Genomic DNA, 19546 nt, shown 5'->3' with positions numbered 1-19546 from the left:
GCTTAGGAAATCCTTTTTAAATATTACAAATTGATTCCTACTGAGCAACTCAGTGGAAAATGAACAGCCTGATGAGATTAGGGTTTTGCTTTTGTTTTTTTCCAAAAGGCGTTTTTGAAAATCATCAGTAGATTAATAGTGGGCTCTCAGGTCTTCTAAATTCATGTAAATATGCTCCTAATTCTTTCCACGACATTATTCCTAGCCATCCCACTGATGGAGGTTTGGAGTCAGACTTGCCAAGGGTCAAGCACTGTGGGAGCCAAGAATCGCTCTTGAGCCTCCTCCCTCCCTCCCTCTGGGCTGCTCCTCCCTCACACCTGGCAATGATCAACCCTGGAGTTGGATTAAACTGGAGAATCAGTTTGCGATGAAAGGAGGGCTCTCAGATTCCAGCTGAATGATGGGTTCCAGGATCGTTTTGTACTTTGTGAAATTTACCAGGATCTTTTTGGACTGAAGCAATTGCACAGTCATGTCAGCATCCCAGAAAGTGGGGAAAAGAGTCCTAGAAAATTCAGATTTACTTTTGCCCCAGGGCCACCTTTGAAAATCTCACCAGGCTGGGCTTTACCGGGTGAGGGGAATAATCTCTAGTTCATGGATTCTACATGGTGGTAAAGAAGAATATAATTACTTCCCTTTGGAAGAACTGTATACTGATAGCCAGTATTTCTAGAAACCAGGAAAACGTTGCCATATTTTAAGCATTTTAAGAAACGAAGCCCTAACCTCTTGTTTTTGTTTCCCACAGTGTGCAATTGTGGGGGAGGCCCATGTGACAGCGTAACCGGAGAGTGCTTGGAAGAAGGTTTTGAACCCCCTACAGGCATGGACTGCCCAACCATAAGTAAAAATAACAGTACATGATTGACTAACCCCACTCTCTCTAATGTGCTGCAGGTGTAGGATTAGGAAAAGCTATGCAATAGCCTCTCTAGAAACTGCCTAAGTCCCACTCCCGGCTTTAACCCTGTCTGTGCCTCCACCAAATAAACCCTGAGCGAAAGATACTCAACGCTCTGCTTGATTCCAATTGGCAAATGGGTGACTTACATTTAAGCAGCTCTGTTTTAGAAAACTTATTTTATGAAGCCCTTAAATTCAGCATCTTACCCAGTGGGTAAAGGCAGACAATTCACAGAACAGAAACACAAGCAGAAACACAGGCAGAAACACAATTCCCAGTGACCGAGTTCATTTTGGCTCCCTTTTCTATATTATCTCTTCAAGTCCTCAGATAGTGAGGTAGACAATGCTTTACAACACTAGGGAAACCAAGACACTAAGAGATTCGAGTGGCTTTTCCCAAATCACTCCAAAACTGAAGTGGCACCAGAAATAAAATATTCCCATCTTATAGAATGGAACTGTCATCTTACTTTCCTGGATTTCTCTGTCATTACTTTCATTCAAATCAGCAGTCCTCATGGTGCAGGAACCTGCTGAAACACTTCGAAACAAATGCCCAGAGATGGTCTTAATGACTTCTCAACCATCCTTCAAGCGCTTAGTCTAGAAAAACTGATTCTTAGAATGATTTAAAGAAGCTTTGCCTTAGAAAGCCTTTGATCAAAATGGCTGCCCAGCTGCCTCATGGCTGGCTGGGGAGTTATTCCTGTAAGATAGCCTATCAGTAAGATCATGTTAAACTTCAAATAACAAATTAACACATTAACAACTATTAACCCTTTAGTCTTCATTTATTGGTTCCTTAGAAAAGGGGACAATCTGGGGGAAAGATAATTGGGAACAGAAAAGTTTCAAAATGAGGTCAAGACAGGTTTCCAAGCATGGTCGGCTGTCCTTCTGAGTGTGCCACAAGGGGGCGCTGGGCCTCCGGGGGGTGACGACGCAGTGGGAGGAACTCCAATTCCAACTGCAAGGAGCAGAAACTGCGGGGTCTTCACCCGTGGGCACCAAGCAGAAGCCCAAAGCCTGATAGGAAGAGAGCCATCTCAGAGGGCTGTCCCACCACTAAGCAAAAGTGGAGGGAGTGCTTCTCCTTACCCACCCATCTTGCAAATGTCTTGCCCTTTTAAGCTTCCTTTCTTTCAGTTCAGCGGTTAGAGAGTCCAGATTAGCCTCCTTCCCTGTCGCATGTGTTGTTTTGTTGTTTTAAGTGGGGATCGTGCCTGATGCACAGTTTGAGTCATCTTAGACTCTCGTCTGCTTCGAGTGTAAGGACTGGTTCTGTGACCCAGAACAGCTCCTCAGGGCACAAAGATAAAAATAATATCTATTTATTTATTTATTTATTTATTTTTTGAGACAGAGAGAGACAGAGCACAAGCAGGGGAGGGGCACAGAGAGAGGGAGACAGAGAATCCAAAGCAGGCTCCAGGCTCCGAGCTGTCAGCACAGAGAGCCCACCGCGGGGCTTGAACCCACGGCCCGTGAGATCATGGCCTGAGCCGAAGTCGGACGCCCAACCGACTGAGCCACCCAGGCACCCCTAAGATAAAAATAATATTGGGTGTTGTATGGAAACCAATTTGACAATAAATTTCAGATTAAAATAATAATAATATTAACAGAGGAAGTACACATAATGATCTACTAGCGCACATGCTTCCTGGCTGACTTTCAGTTTTAAAGAAATAACACGTCCATTTTATCTCCAGGCTGTGATAAGTGCATCTGGGATCTGATCGATGACCTTCGGTTAGCGGCACTCTCTATTGAAGAAAGCAAATCGGGTCTGTTGAGCGTATCATCCGGAGCCGCTGCTCATAGGCACGTGAATGAACTCAACTCCACCATCTACCTCCTCAAAGTATGCAGCCATGTTGTACCTTCAGCTGTATCTCATGCTGGCTTTGCACGATCTGTCCTAGAACTCCTATCTCCTCTATCATCTGAGTCCCATGGCTGTTATTACAGATGGATTGTTAGATTAGGAAATTATGAAACGTTGATTATAACCATGAACTTCAACCTAAACCAAAGACTGCCATCTATAAAAGAAGTTAAGGTGTTAAATAAAATAACTAAAACAAGGAGTATCTATCTACCAAACTATTGAGGGAAGGAAAACACTCTTACTTCTTTGGTAAGCTGTACATTGATCGTTCAGGTCCTTCCCACAAACTTACCGTTACCTTAGCCTCAATTTGCCATGTTTTGGGGAGTTTCTCTAGAAACCTCTCTCCTGCTCTCTCCCTCCCACCCTTACCTTTCCTTCTTACAGACACACAGTCTCTCTCATTTTCCCACACTCACACACACACTGGAGCACACAGACATACACGCCCTGGCTCTCCTCATAGGTCCAGTGGTTAATATCTGATAAACAGTTAAAGGCTGACAACAGTCAAAAACAGTAGATTATAACAGTGCTTATACAGCTAAACTTCAAGAGGTATTTTTCCCTTCTAAATCATTGGCTTCTATCACAACCAACAGACGTTTTTTGAAACAATGATAATTAACCGAAAGAAGAATAGAATTAATGCCAGCACACATTTTTACTGTTTGTCAACTTAGCATAATGATTAAGAGCATAAACTTTGAAACCAGATTGGTTGCATTCAAATCCCAGCTCTCACCCTTACTAGTTACGTGACCTTGGGCAAGTTATTTTAACCTCTTAGTTCTCCAGTTTTCTCAACTGAGGATAATTATCACGCCCATCTTATGGGTTGTTGCGAGAATTCAGCAAGCGATATATGTAGAGTAGAGCACCATAGAAAGTGCTCATCACACTGGGTGGTGTATAGAAACCAATTTGACAGTAAATTTCATATATTAAAAAATTAAAAATTAAAAATTAAAAATAAAATAAAATAAAATAAAATTATTTCATCACTACAAAAAAAAAAAAAAGAAAGTGCTCATCACTCTACTTTTTAGAGGTGCAAATAGATGGCATCCACAGCAATTGGCCAAATATGCAAACTGTAAAGCAAACCAAAAATCACAAAATTGTAGAGCTGGATGGACTCTTAGTGAGCATCCTATTCCAAACTTAGCAATCATTCCTGTCCAAACTCATCTGTTTGGACACATGCAGGCAGTACTTCTCCGAGGAGTCACCCAGACACAGGCCTCATGATACCGCCTGAACTCTCTTTCCTCAACAGCACAACATCAAGATAGGTATGATGATAACGGACAGGACAGGACGCCTGTGCCAGGATCGAAAGGCTTTCTCCAAAGTAGTCCAAGGAAAGCTACATTGGACCAAACTCCGCAAAAATGGGAGAGAAAGGGAAAGTGGTCCAAAATAAAGAGAATCCCTCTCCTTGCACTAAAAAGAAGAAAGAGAATTTCCAAACTCCATTTTACATTACATTGATCCTTATGGCTTGATCATTTCCTCCAAGGTCTGCCAAAATGGAAATTTTAAAGATCACACACGCTGGGCCTCCACCAGTCTATACGGTACTTTTGTGAAATTAGAAAAAGATGCCCTTTCTTCATGGCCGGCACAGCCTGGTTCAGGGTCTCCGGCCCAGTGAGCAGAGCTCGTAGAACTTCAGCTCTGAAGACCATGGGAACCCTTGTGCAGACCCCAACCTTCATACGAGGTGGCAGCAGCCTTCAGACCCCACGATTTTGGTAACAGAAGCTCACATTCTACTCTGAGTCCCCTTACACTGAAAGCGTTGTATGTATATGTTTAAAAGCCTGGTATGCACATCTACTGATTTTTTTTTCAAAACATTTTTCTTTTCCACAGACAAAATTGTCAGAAAGAGAAAACCAGTATGTCCTAAGAAAGATACAAATCAACAATGCTGAGAACACAATGAAAAGCCTTCTGTCTGATGTGGAGGAATTAGCGGAAAGGGTAGGTATTCAGTGTCTGGGAGTGCCTTCAGAGAAAGGATTTAGCCGGCGGCGTGAGCCTGGCTAGTCACAAACGACTGAAGCTTAACACAATGAAGGAAAAATGCAGTGACCCATGTGCCTTAAAATAAATCAAGGCAAGATCTGTGGAGAAAGTTAATATACTTGGTCTCTACAGTCTCTTCTCGTTTTGATGACTTTCCTTGAAAAACTATGTTTACGGGGAACTTCCATTGTATTTGTTGCTGGTTAATATGGTTGATAGATGTTTCAATTAGGATGGTTGGTCAGCTGTTTGCCTTAACATTTTATGGCTAAGAGCTGTAGAGAGCCCAGAAATAAACTTTACTATATAGAATATGAAATTTAAATGTTTGCTAAAGGATCCATTAAGTAATAAAAGGAAAGAAGAACCATGCTGAGAAAGCAATTTTGCAGTTAGACAGGAAAAATAATCACCTTCAACTTTCACTTTATAACATATACTAAAATAAATTCCAGACAGATTAAGAGTTGAGTTTAAATCTCAAATCCATAAGAAAGCAAAATGAAATCATTGTTAAACCTTGAAAGGAAATAACAGTACATTTAAATATAGCATGAAGAATTATAATTTAAAAAAGGTAATAGAGTTGACAAGATAAAATTTCAAATACCCAGTGAAACAATAAATAAACTAAGAATTCAACCAGACTAAGAAAAACATTGAGGGAAATATGACTTGTGAAAGCTCTCACAAATGAACAAGAAAAACATGAAAACAGGAAGAACAGAGTTAACATGAAAGACTATTAAATACACTCCCCAGGAGCCTAATGGAAAAATATCCATCATCTGTACTAATAAGGAAAAATATAACTAAGCCACCAGGTGCCATATTTTACGTATTAAAATGTTTGACACATTTTTCCCCTGATTATGCTCTACCAGGGCTGTCCAATGTACTCAGATTTCAACTTTTAGACATGGGTGTTTGACATTGAAGATCTCTTTGAAAAATAATTCTTATTTTCTACAAAAATAAAGGTTAAAATTAACTCTGGCCATCTCTTTTGATGTTGGACCTCATAAACTTTTACGAGATTAGGCTTCTAAAAACATGAGTTGTTCTAATTGGATCTTTGGAAGATACAGCTACTTCGAAATGTATATGAAACTTGGGTCCCTCAGTCCCATGCATTGTGCATATTAAAATCCAAGCATGAGCATAGGTAGGAAGCAGTGAGATCTCTTAAGTTTCAAAGGAAATACTAGGAAAGAAATCTTTGTGAAAAACTCACTGCTTTTTCATTTCTGGTGTCTTGGTTGGAATTTGCCCAGTGTCTCAATTCTTGTGAAAATATTTTCCCCAAGATTAGTTCCTCTCACAGCTCAGACATGGACTGACTGATCCTTTTGTTGTACAAATTTTCCACTTCCAGTATAACCTAAATGCAGACATTCATGGGGAGAAAATAGCACGAGCTTTCAAGTGATACCACAGTAGAGGGGAGCCTGGGTGGCTCAGTTGGTTAAGTGTCTGACTTCAGCGCAGGTCATGATCTCACAGTTCGTGAGTTCAAGCCCCACATCGGGCTCTGTGCTGACAGCTCAGAGCCTGGAGCCTGCTTCGAATTCTGTGTCTCCCTCTCTCTCTGCTCTTCCCCCACTCATGCTCTATCTCTCTCTCCTTCAAAAATAGATAAAAACATTAAAAAAAAATTTTTTTTTAAGTGATATCACAGTAGAAAAGGCTCCTGGGCACCAAGAAGAGACCACCAAAGCAAAAGGTTGATGAAAAAGCTACTGAAACTTTCAGGTATTTCCAAGAACTCTTATTGAAAATAAGGTCCTTCTAACTATGACAACAGTCCTGATGGTGTAAGAGACTGCTGAAAGATTTCCAAACGAATGCTCAGAGCTGGTCTTAATGACTTCTCAAGCATCCTTCAATCCTTTAGTCCAAAAAAGCCCATGATTGATTCTTAGAAGGATTTAAGAAAATTTTGCCTTAGAAAGACTTCTACCAAATAAGTAACTAATATTTACCTTTAAAGAGAGCGAAGGATAGGGACGCCTGGGTGGCTCAGTCAGTTAAGCATTCAGCTCTTGATTTCAGCTCAGGTGATGATCTCACTCGCTCCTCATGGGTTTGAGCTTTGCATCAGACTCCACAGCTTGTGGCACAGAGCCTGCTTGGGATTCTTTCTCTGTCTCTGTCTCTGCCCCTCCCCTGTTCACGCTGTCTCTGCCTCTCTCAAAATAAATAAATAAACTTTAAAATGAAATTAATTAATTAATTAACTAATTGAAAGATTTCACTGTGGGTTCATTCCCACAATGATTTTTTTTTTAATCACAGTAATGTTGCCTCTTGAACTTGAAAATACCTCCGTTTGCAAATTGTCACGTAAACCTCATGAGCCCCAAATCTCACAGTTTACATTAACCTAAGTTAACTGGTTTCGTCCTAGCCCTCTTTTGAAAAAGTCTACAGCCCTTTCCTACTCCCTTACTTCTGGGAATCCCCTAAAGGATGCCCAGGCATTTTGTATTCTCAAATAGTCGGTGCTCAAAACGACCTCCCTTCTACCACTGGCTTGTCATGTCTGTAAGAAAGTGCCAAAGACTAAGTCAAGATTCTACTTTCCCGTGTTCCCCAGGCACCATGCTCGAAGTCTGAGTGGTGCCAGGCTACACGCAGGAGAAGAGGCGGGGGCCCGCTCTCAGTTTCAGTGCTGCCCCCTGACAACGGGACCTTGAAGTTGCAATGCAGAGCCCCAAGTCGCAGAGCCCAGTCTCCAAGGGCTGGCTCAGGAAGGCGCTGCACCACCCCTCTACTTCCCCATCTCCTCCATATCCTCCCTACTCCTTTGGCCACAAGAAAAGCTCCCTCGCTTATCAAGTCATCGAAGAGATCTTTAGGGCTGGAAGGAAAGTAGGCCACCTCTATACATCAAAAGCACCTGGGCTCGTCTCTGATCCTGACAAAACGGTAGGGCAAAAAATAAGAATATGTTTCAATTCCAAAAGCATTACTTAACACCTGGTGTATAAGCTATTGTGCTAGTGCTATGGATACTGAAATGAACATGATAATATAACATAAACCCTGCTCTCCAGGAGCTCACAGCCAGCAGGGAAAACAGGTCTGTAAAACAAAGTAATCATAACATAGCGTTCAATAAGAGAGGCATGGTACAGGCTAAAGAGATAACTCTAAGGAAGAAATAATTAACTTGTTCACTGGGCATACGCTAGGGAACACTTCTTAGAGAAGATGAGCATTGACCTATGTGTTTAAAAAGTACTGGGAGTTTATCAAGTACTTCCTAAGCAGGAGAAAAGTACCAGGAAAGCAGGGAGCTGTGAAACAAGATAGTGTGTTCTACAACTAGAAAAACTTTGGCCTTGGCCTACTGAAAGGCCAGCTGTAAGGCAAGGCATAGGAGACACTGCTGATGAAGTTCTCAGAGGCCAGGTCATGAGGAACCTTGCCCACCATGCTCAAGAACATGTAGGCTTCATCCTGTGGGCTTTGGAGAACATTGAAGTATTTACATAGGACAATGAACTGATCAGATTTGAAATTTCAGAAACATTCTTCTGCAGTAGGGATGATGGATTGGCGAGTGAAGACGCTGAAGATATGGGCACCAGTAATCTAGAAAATTGCCACAGAGGTCTAGACTAGAGTGGTTGGCGAGGCACCTGAGTGGCTCAGTCGGTTAAGCGTCGGACTCTTGATTTCAGCTCAGGTCATGATCTCATAGTCATGAGATCAAGCCCCACGTCAGGCTCTGCACTGGACTGGGCATGAAGCCTGCTTAAAATTCTCTCTCTCTCCCCCTTCCTCTGTCTTTCCACCCCCACCCCTCTTTCTCTTTCTTTGTCTCTCAAAAAAAGAGTGGTTGATTGCTACCTTGCCTTTATTTGAACAGAATTTGCAGTGGACAGGTATCAACCGAGACTGTGGTAGTATGGAACAGGAGGAGAGGCCAGAATGGCAAGCGGAATAAGAATGATTTGGTGACCAATTGGACATGAGGGAAGTTCTGGCTTGGAGAAATGACTATTCTAAAATTACAGAAGGGGGGCACCTGGCTGACTTAGTATGTAAAGCATGCATGCAACTCTTGATCTCTACCCCCAAGATTACATAAAAATATGTAGAGATCTTTATGTAAAAATCAATCAATCAATCAATCAAAAAATTAAATTACAGAATAGATTACTAAGGACATTTCTCTGTGGATGCCCAGAGGGCAGTTAGAGAAAGATTTGAGTTTGTAGCTCAGAGGAACTCAAGTCTGGAAAGGTTTTTAGAAGCCGTTAATGTTCAGGAGGTAGGGAAACCCACAGAAGTAGATATCACTGTACAGGTTCTGAAATGGAGCATCGTTTCAGAACCATTTTATTCCCACTACTGTTTTGTCCAGCACTGTCCTTATTTATGCTTGTCTCCCAGAGTGATTCCTGGAAGTTCCGCTTTCACTTTCAAAAGTGTCACAGTTTAAACAATGAAGTCTATTCTCACCCTAGATATTATCATCTTCACTTAGTCTGGTTGATTTTTAAAATATCAGTCATCTAGGTACACTACCCTTCATATGCACCGTATTATCAAAAAGATCCTGTCACTTAAAAAAATTTTTTTAATGTTTATTTATTTTTGGGAGAGAGAGAGCCCAAGCAGGGGAGGGGTAAAGAGAGGGAGACAGAGGATCTGAAGCGGGCTCTGTGCTGATGGCACACAGCCCAAGGCAGGGTTTGAACTCATGAACTGTGAGATGATGACCTGAGCCAAAGTCAGACGCTTCACCAACTGAGCCATCCAGGTGCCCCTTTGCCACTTTTTATACCAAATATGTACAGGGAGAATTTGCTGTTGGGGTAAGTAAATGATTAATCTATTTGTAATGTAGACCATCAACTAGTTTATAGTTGTGAGTTAATTTTTTAATTTTGGCTTTTCTTAAAGCAAGGTACGCTGGTTTTACCATGTGCCCATACCGTTATTTTTATTTTTCATCCGTAAGCAAAGTTACAGAAAAACATAGATCTTTCCAATAAGGCATGACTTCTATTATAGCCAGGAAGTTTGCTGTGTAAAGTCACAGACATTGCTTAACCACTTATTTTCTTATATAGTGTTACTAAGCGCCCTCTAGTGTTTGTCAGAAAGAAATTTTCTTAGCAGTATTCACACCTTCCTCCCCCCCCCCCAGCTGCCTTTCATTGTTTCACTTCAAAGTTTCCATATCAAGAAATAAGTTAAATGAACACAGTAATTACAATAGGCCTTTTTCTTTGAAGGATGAAACCAAAGTAAAAGATATAAGTGTTGTGTTTTGCAAATATAATTTGAACTGGATCAAAAATCAACTAGATTTTTTTAAAATTTCTAGATGTTTTCAAGGTTTGTGTCCATACTTTTTAAAAGCAGGAAGCGTGACATCAAGAATAAGATTGATTTTATTTTCTGCATCATAATTTTTTAATGTTTATTTATGTTTGAGAGAGACAGAGAGACAGAGTGAGAGTGGGGGAGGGCAGAGAGAGAGGGAGACACAGAATCCGAAACAGGCTCCATGCTCTGAACTGTTAGCACAGGGCCCCAAGCAGGGCTTGAACCCATGATCTGTGAGATCATGGCCTGAGCTGAAGTCAGGCGCTCAACCAGCTAAGCCCCCCGGGCGTCCCTGCATCATATGATTTTTAAATGACCACAGATGTTGTGTTTCTGGAAAGCATTAGAATGAGGCAAGAAGAAGACAGGCATTGGAGGAAGGAATGCAATGACTCAGAATGCAGTGTCCATTCAGAAAGCCCACTGTTTTGGGAAGGGTCTGATGGTTGCACTACTGCTCTATAGGGGGCTTTACGTGGAAGGGATTCCGGACTTGCTTGAAAAGAAACCTCCAGGGCACACGTTTGCTATGACACCACTTCTGCATTTCTCTTCCTTGACTAAGGGCCACTTATGTGGGTTGGTTATGCCTAGAAAGCCAAAGCATTTCAGGTCAAATCATGGCACAACCCTCTGGCTAGAACACTGGGTGAGAGGAAAAAAGTTTGAAACGGGCCCTTCCCTGTCCCGGGGAACCTGTGCAGTGGGACAGACCACGCAGTCCACTCAGACACGATGGCACTTTGTAATAGAACTGGGCCGAAAGAGCACCAGATGAGGCCAATAGGCATCTGCCAAGTGTCAGATCAGAGAACTCCTTCCCCCCTTAAATATAACCCGTGAGTCAGTCTTCCTAATGCCAAAGGGATATACACAGTACACATCCCCAATGCTGTGCATACAGGCCAGTGTCCTGCCCTTAAACCATTTCTTAGATCAGCTTCTGTCCTGACACACACAGAAACATGCACATACACTTACACACCCACATGCGCTTTCAGAAGCCACATTTGAGTTCGAATTTCATTTGGACAACTACTACATGGGAGCTCTGAAACAGAAGCTCCCTGGTGGAGAGAATGGAGTCTGCTTCTCAGGGAAGAGTCTAATTCAGTCTGAGCCAGATCTGCCTGAGTGGTTATTTGTACCCAAGTGGCATCAGTGTTGATGGGAATTTGGAATGCAGCACCGAAAACAGCATTGAGCCCAGTCAGCATAATCCTTTAAATCTCTGTGGTAAATCAGTGTCAGCTCTGGTGGGACCACCCAGGAGCCCCTAGACGCACGAAGCATTTCAAGGTCTGCCTACTTTCTCAACGATTTCCCCTTTGAAACTTTAAGCTCTTCTATCAGCACAATGTCAAATTGATCAGCAGACACGGGTAATTTCCTAGTCTGGAATCCTGAGATACAGTAAAAATTCAAAGAGTAAATTACATATGAAAGGTGATTGGTTTGGACCCAACTGTGACTGATGGCGTAGGAATACGGCTGATTTTATAGCATTCTGCAGTTCTAAAGCTGGTCATCACATCACATTCATGCATGATTTCTGGGACCATTTTATATGTTATAGAAGCTCCACATGCCAAGGAAATTTATGTTTATGGAATGCATTATGCCCACCCTGCTATGTGCACATACACAACATTCCCTTCTCATAAATTTAAGCTGGTGTTTATGTGGATTATTTGTAGGAAAGTCAAGCCTCAAGAAGGGGCGAACTGGCTCAGAAGGAAAGCATGGATACCATCAACCACGCCACGCAGCTTGTGGAGCAAGCTCATGATATGAGGGATAAAATTAAAGGTAAATATATTCTCTTCTGGTGCAGCTTAATGTCGAGGAATCATTCGTGTTGTTAAACTACAACAAAAACAATGGCTACTGATAGTGCTTACTATGTGCCAGTAACTTGTTAGAGAGCTCTATATAAGGAAATATGTATGGATTTATAGTGTATGCATATGGTATTCATACTATAGTATATAGTATATTTATAGTGTGTGTGTGTGTGTGTGTATATATATATATATATATACACACACACACACACATATATAGTCATCCAGTTTGTTCGCTAGGATTTCTGAGTACTATCCCTACTTACTATCTGTTAGCTGTCAAGAATAAATGTATAGAATCATTCCCTTTCCAGGCATTTCACCAAAGTGGAATGCCAGAATACCTTTCCACCACAAGAAACGGAATGCTATGGAGTCTTGAGTAGGAGTCATGTTTTTCTCAACTATCTGCAGCAAAAAACATCACCTTTACAGTGGCAGGAAATTGCACTCATCCAAACTGTCCTAAACTGTCTCGATGATCCCATTTCCCAAGGACCAGGGAGGCAACATGCTCTGATCCCCAGAAGAGAAGTCTGGAGGGGACGTGTGACATTTCTTCGGCCTAAAACGCAGTGGCAGATTTTACCTTCCCTCTTAGAGGATTACTTATTTGTGCTAACTTCTGATAAGTGAAGGCAGTATTTTGAAAACCATCTTAATAGCCCATTGAAAGCCAGCCTTCAATTTATCAACAGAAAACAGGCGCTCTCACTTGTTCTAAAATAAAGAGACTTTCCTTGGGTTACAGTCTGCTAAGATACAGTATTTCCGTGCCTCCATATCTTTTATCCTATGTATTAAGAGCTAGATGACAACACCAAGCGCAGTGGCAGAAAAGGAACCCACAGTGAGAGGGTCATATCTTTACCCTGAGGTATAGGGAACATACTCCAGGCAAAGGGATGAATGGAGCCAAGATTAGACATTTGCTGTATTTCCTACAATACATAATAAAAATGAATGGCATGCATTTCAAACAGCCCTCACTCCCATCCTCACTGACTCATGCTTTTGCACCTACCAATAAAATATTTTTTTGCTATAACATTTTAGAGCTACTATTGATTTTTTTCAAAAAGTCGGATTGAGCCTGGATTAGCTGACCTCATCTAATTAAGAAATAAATGCCCCTCTAGGCAGCAAGTAAAGCCAGCATTCTAGTAAGCCATTCAGAGAAAATAATTCACATTTGCTGTTATAAAATTTTTATTCTAACGTGTTTCATTTGGAAGGAATCTAAGCCCTCTATTTGACCCTGTGAGCATAAGAAAAGATGAAAAAAATACAAAAGTGTAAATGGGAAACAATAACTGCCATCAGTTTACCTTTTAAAAATAATGTATGAAGGGGCACCTTGGTGGCTCAGTCGGTTGAGCGTCCAGCTTTGGCTCAGGTCATGATCTCGCGGTCTGTGAGTTCGAGCCCCGCATGGGGCTCTGTGCTGACAGCTCAGAGCCTGGAGCCTGCTTCAGATTCTGTGTCTCCCTCTCTCTCTGCCCTTCCCTGTTCATGCTCTCTCTCTCTCTCTCTCAAAAATAAATAAACATTAAAAATTTTTTTAAATAATGTATGAATAGTCTCCAAAGACCAAGGCAAAAAATGTCATTGTCCGCATTTCCTTTTTCTAATCTATTCCAGACGTGGCTAAAATAAAACAGGCCAGAATTGTAAATGTAATATTTGGATCAAAATGCCAAACGAGTCAGCACTGGAAGTGTTAGATCTGAGGGAGGGGAAAAAAAAATCTATGTTTAGTTTATTTCCAGAGTTAATATTATAGATTTCACTTGAAAAGTAAATGTTTAATCCCTTCATAAGTTTCGTTTCTAGCATATCTTGGTTTTCCCTGTAACTTTCTCAGTAATATTTATAATGTTAAAAAACCCCTTACCCCATTTATCTCCTTTCCTTTGGAATTCAGGAATGCGACACAGTATCAATAGCGTGTCATTCCTTATTCCCAACCGTCTGTAAAAACATTACTGGTGACCTTCAGGCTATTATCCATAGAAAATAGAAGCCCCTATCTGGTATGATTTATGTGACACCAGTGTTTGTTTACGCGTCTTGTCTGGCCAGCCGCATACATCACAGTAAACCACAGACACACAATTTCACTTATGCCAGGAAGATAAAATGCTTCCTCCCAGACCTGTCATGCGGACAAGGTGGCAATTACATAACTTTCATCTGATCATATGTAGTAGGAAGAGAAAATCAGAGAACAACTCAGCACTGCTGGGATTTAGACAACTTATCTAATCTCTCTGAGCGTCAGCAGTCTCTTCGGTTCTAAAATTCTCCATCCGACATCTTACTTATGTATGGAAGTGGAGTGAAAATGACACGGAATCAAAATGGCCCAATCTCGAAAAACAGTCATACTACAGAAGGCAAATAGCTATTGCAAAAATAGATAGATAGATAGATAGATATATTAATTATTAATATATATTAATAAACAAAAACTCACATCACACTAAAACAAACCTCTACTTTATATCTGGTCTGTAGAATAATCTGAAAGACCCATTTGAACAACTATCAATATGCTTTTATTTTGATTTAGAGCTTTGGTCAGATCTTTGGCTGAAATATAATTAATACCTCTAACACATCCTACATATGACAGGAGATACCTCAGATAATTTTCTCCAAGTTATATATTTTATTCAAAAGGTTGATCAAAGACCCCAGGTTTGTGTGCCTTACATAGTAACGTTCAGGAATTACCATGGAAACCAGACACAGCTGCAGTCAGGAAAGGCTTTGTATTAATCCCATTCCCATTCTGAAGACACCAAATGGGGGGAGGCAGAATCGTTTCCTCAAGTTTTACTTCTCCTTGGAATATATAGCGAATTCCAATGCTGCCACCAGTGTTTGCAGCATGAACATCAGAACAGTCTTTGAATGATACCCTCTTTCCATTTCGGGATCAGCCCTGCCCTTTGCCCTCCCTCCATGTTTTCAGTGTCATCACTGTAAAATGCCCAGACACCCCACCCTGTTTTCTTTTCTCACTGTGTCCTTCCTTTCAGAGATCAACAACAAGATGCTCTATTATGGGGAGGAACAGGAACTTAGCTCTGAGGAAATCTCTGAGAAGATGGTGTTGGCCCAGAAGATGCTTGAGGAGATCAGACGCCGTCAACCATTCCTCATGCAGCGGGAGCTAGTGGACGAGGAGGCAGATGAAGCCCAGGAACGTAGGTGTATTCAACTCCTGGCACACAGCACATGTTTGCTTCCTTTGTGGGTCCAAGAGAGGACATTGAGCCGCAAGGGAACATTTAGAACTTGTACATGGCCTCAGGGAATCATTTAGGACAACTTAACTAAATGACCAAGAGTTTTAGACTGAAGCCCAACCTCGAGGTTTTGAAAAACAGTTGAGATCTCACACAGAATATAGACCTTTAACTCCTGAGAAGAAGAAATAGGGACTTAACAGTTGGTGGAAACACATAAAACAGGGGAAGAAAAGCTAAGGGGAACCCGTTTTCAGAACAACAATAAAAGGAATCTTATTGAGAAGGCAGTAAAGCTACAAGCCCAGCAACACTCACATTCTGAAGTCTGGTGAATGACTTTTAGGCTTTCAGCCTCCGAGTTTTCACATTTCCTTTAATGATGAATGTAGGCAACTTACAACAGTAGTATTAGCGAACCTATGACTTGGTTACTCTATCAGTTATCAATGACTAACAACTCATCCCAAACATATTCTTTTAAAACAATAACCATTTATTTGTTCATGACTTCATAGGCTTCCAGTATGAGCTTAATTCAACCTGGACAGCTCATCTCTGCTCCATGTAGCATGAGCTGGGCTCACTCATATGTCCTGGCCCTTAGGGGCGGATGGCTGGGCCTCCCCTCCTTATAGTGTCTTACCCTCAAGGAGACCAGCCCAGCCTCACTCATTTAGCAGGAGCCTTCCAGGAAGGCAAGAGTGGAACTCAAAGATGTCATATCTATCCTACTGGGCCAGACCAGCCCAGACTAAGGGTGTGAGGAAATAGACTCCACTCTCGATGGGAAGAGTTGCAAAGAATTTGTGTCCATTTTAATCTACACAATCAACAAGAGAAGCCGTGGATTTGGGTATCAGATACTAGCTGTTGTTCTTATCTCACAACATTAAGTTTAGCAGTAATTCAAAATAGAAGAGGCATATGTGTTCTTATAGTACCAATTTGTTTTTTAATATATTGGTCTTCTTTTTAAGTCTATGTATTTTACTTTATTCATTTTTAAATACGTTATAAGAGGGGGTCTGAAGCTTTCACTAGATTGCAAAGAGTCCCATGGCACAAAAAAAGGGTTAAGAACACCTGCACTGGGTTATTTTCCTATGATCAATACTAGCAACTTCTGCTGCAAATTATTACGAATATTTGAGAAGAGGAACATTCTTCACGTAAAGGCATATTACCATAGCAAATGTATTAAGTCTTAAACAGTAAGAACTCAAGACGAACCTCGAGCCCCATTTCTGAGTCAGGATGAAGGCAGCACTCAGGAAGGCTGGAGATCTAATGTCATAGACGGATGCTTCCACATTTCTTGCCTGTTTGGGAATTTTAACGAGTCTGCCCTGGGGAAATGAAACCAACCACATCTCCCACTTAGCCACCTTCCAACCTCGTGGATGCGTTTTTAACCACTCTCTTTACTCAGCTATGAACTTGCATCTTGTGCTCACACAGATGAAAGAAAATACAAGACCTCCAAGAGACAGACTGATACTCCCTGGAGGGAAAATAGCATTAAGGCACATAGTCAATGCATGCTACCTTGATCAGAGAATTAAGACATATACAGAATTTAAGACTATATCCTTGTCATTCAGCCTTCATACCACAAAGTCAACGGTAACTCTTCGTTACCAAAGTAATGGTTTAGGTTTGACCTAAAGAAGCTAACTAAAAGCACTTGCCTGGAGAGAATACAGAAAATGAGCGGCTGTGAACATCACTTGTCGGTAACAGACAAGATAATTTGGGTTATTTTTAATAGTAAAACTATAGTACATTCAAACCCTTTTATATGGTAAAATTACTAATAACCTGGGTAATAATAAACACAGTATAATAACAACACAGTTTCCACATAAATCATCATCTCGATGGGAAAACGAACCAAACTCTTTTTTTTTTTTTTTTTTTGGCTGACTGCCATCCAGGGGCTCTCAATCCTACAAAATAGGATTTCTTTCTTCCAGTATAGGACATGGGGCTAGTTTTGCAAACAAGAGCTTCAGTCTCTATTGCTAAGGAAGGCATGGCCTGACAAGTTTGCGTCTTTGCTGAATGCTGGATGGAATGAGAGGAGACAGGAGAAGCCCAGACTGAGTTTCTGTGTCCATGTCTTGCCAGTGCTGAACCAAGCTGAGAACTGGCAGCGGCTGTACAATGATACTCGCTCCCTGTTTCCTGTCGTGCTGGAGCAGCTGGATGACCACAGTGCTAAGTTGTCAGACCTCCAGGAATCACTTGACCAGGCTCTTGACCGCGTCAGGGACGCCGAAGACATGAACAGAGCCACAGCAGCCAGGCAGCGGGACCTCGAGGTACGGTGGACGTTCCACCCGTAAATGCATTTCAGACACATATGACACAAAGTTACAACAAGGAGGGACGGTTGGCTCGCGATTTTTGTAAAATTTTGGTACATTCAGATATTCATAGTTTTAAAAGATTTGTCCATGTTTTGCCGCTTTAACTTGCTAATGTAAGCGTGTGCACCTAAAATCAAGTTGAAATCATTCTAATTGTTTCGCTTTCGCACCAGTAAGAATGCAGTTGTTCTTGGTGCCTGTGTCAATGTGTATGGCTACGTTGTTCTTGCAAGTGAGTAACCAATGTGCTAGTCCTATGCTTGCCTGTTTTTCCTTTTTTAAACTGAGAGCACTAGAACATCAAAGCAACTCAGAAACATGTGCCTAGGAGAGTATGTATAATTTCTGGAAAGGCGAGATAAGCAAATTGCACAGCCTGGCTGGTCGGTATGCACACAGATACAGAATCTAATTCAAGCCAAAGGTCATGCAGATACAAAGAGGTGAGAGAAATTCCCAGACGTAGCCACAGCTTGCAAAGGCCAGGATCCCTATGGGGGGCAGGATTTGTGCATGCCCACCTTAGGGGGCTTAGATCTGGTGGTGGTCACGGCTGTTGCAAGCAATGCAGGCACTCACAGCCACCACGATCGAGAGGGGCCATCCTCTGATAGGGAGATGTGTGTATCTTTGGACATACTTATACAGATGAGAGTAAAATAACAATGTCAAAAAATAGGAAGCAACTGTGAGCAAATTCATTAATTCAGTTGTGTTTATTTTTATTGTCTTCGAAACCAACTTAACTGAGGCTCTCCGCCCTGATTTTCAGTCATCACCATCTCTCAGTAAGTCACTGAACATTTTCCTAAATAAAAGTGAATTTCCCTTGGGGCATCTCTGGCTGGCTCAGTCAGAAGAGCATGTGACTCTTGATCTTGGGGTCATGAGTTCGAGCCCCACATTGGGTGTAGAGATTACTTAATAAATAAAAACTGAAAAAAACAAGTTAATTACACTTGTCACCACCATTTTCTAACAGGAGAAATCCCTGAGTCAATATCTTTTAGAACAATAATGGTCAAGATAGCAACCAAAATAGCCTCTCCCTTTCTCCCTTCCATTCTTTCTCCCTTCCCACCCACCCTCCCCACCCATACTGATCAGCCACCTCCATTACAGTTCTGGGGATCACCACTTGCTCTTGTTAAAACCCTTCATTTTCTCCTCCTGACCCATAGCAGTGCCTTTGATTCTTCAGCTTGTAAACCACTGAGTGATCATAAAATGAGTTTGGAGGGTTGTAACCAGCTCTTTTTTAAAAGTTGAAGTATAGTTGAATAACAACTATAACAAATAACAAATAACAACAAGCATTTTTAAAAAAGACAAAAAAAAAAAAAAGGAGAATGGATGGAATGGAATGGAATGGAAAGAACAGAATAGAAAATATCAAAGCACCTCATATATAGGAAAGTCTGGTTTCATCACATTTCTGCTTTAGTGTTGCAACAAAAAATTCATTTTTTACTGTGGGTTATGGTTAAGAACATTTGAGACACTGTCCTATAGGACAGTCTATGGTCCTTCACATGCCATGAGGAACCATCTCTGATCGACTCTTGCCAGCCTCCTTGGCCTTGCCTTTTGTTGTGTCCCTGCCTGACGTGTTCAGTGCAGGCAATATCACACTCCCAGTAATCCCATCTGCCTGGAATGGATTTCTTTTTCCTTTCTCTTTTGCCTGGATAGCCCCAGGCACCTCCTCCAGGAGGCCTACTCCCTATCCCCAAGTTAACAGGTGCTTTCTTCAGCAATCCCATAACAAACCTTGTGACATTCCCGTTTCTGTACTGTGATCAACCATTAACGGATCTGTCTTCCCTACTAAACTTAAGTATTGCAATACAAAAGTATTCACATTTCACTGTCAGACCTACAGCACATCTTAGAAAA

The 19546-nt window shown here is 41.4% G+C and overlaps 1 protein-coding gene across 2 annotated transcripts in view; it reads left to right on the top strand.

The window, feature by feature from the left end:
- Positions 1-19546, top strand: part of LAMA4 (laminin subunit alpha 4) — a 143664-nt gene that overhangs the window by 63059 nt on the left and 61059 nt on the right. The window contains exons 6-11 of one of the 2 annotated variants that reach the window (XM_049652930.1): positions 755-829; positions 2625-2776; positions 4682-4792; positions 11878-11989; positions 15069-15236; positions 17409-17602. In XM_049652930.1, the coding sequence (XP_049508887.1) occupies positions 755-829; positions 2625-2776; positions 4682-4792; positions 11878-11989; positions 15069-15236; positions 17409-17602 (812 nt within the window). Of the gene's footprint in view, positions 1-754; positions 851-2624; positions 2777-4681; positions 4793-11877; positions 11990-15068; positions 15237-17408; positions 17603-19546 lie in introns of both variants that reach the window. The other variant, XM_049652929.1, reaches the window with a different exon arrangement.

Source organism: Panthera uncia, assembly GCF_023721935.1.
Source record: "Panthera uncia isolate 11264 chromosome B2 unlocalized genomic scaffold, Puncia_PCG_1.0 HiC_scaffold_24, whole genome shotgun sequence".
Lineage (NCBI taxonomy): Eukaryota > Metazoa > Chordata > Mammalia > Carnivora > Felidae > Panthera > Panthera uncia.
The sequence above is the reverse complement of the archived record's forward strand: the minus strand, read 5'-3'. Positions and strand labels throughout refer to the sequence as shown.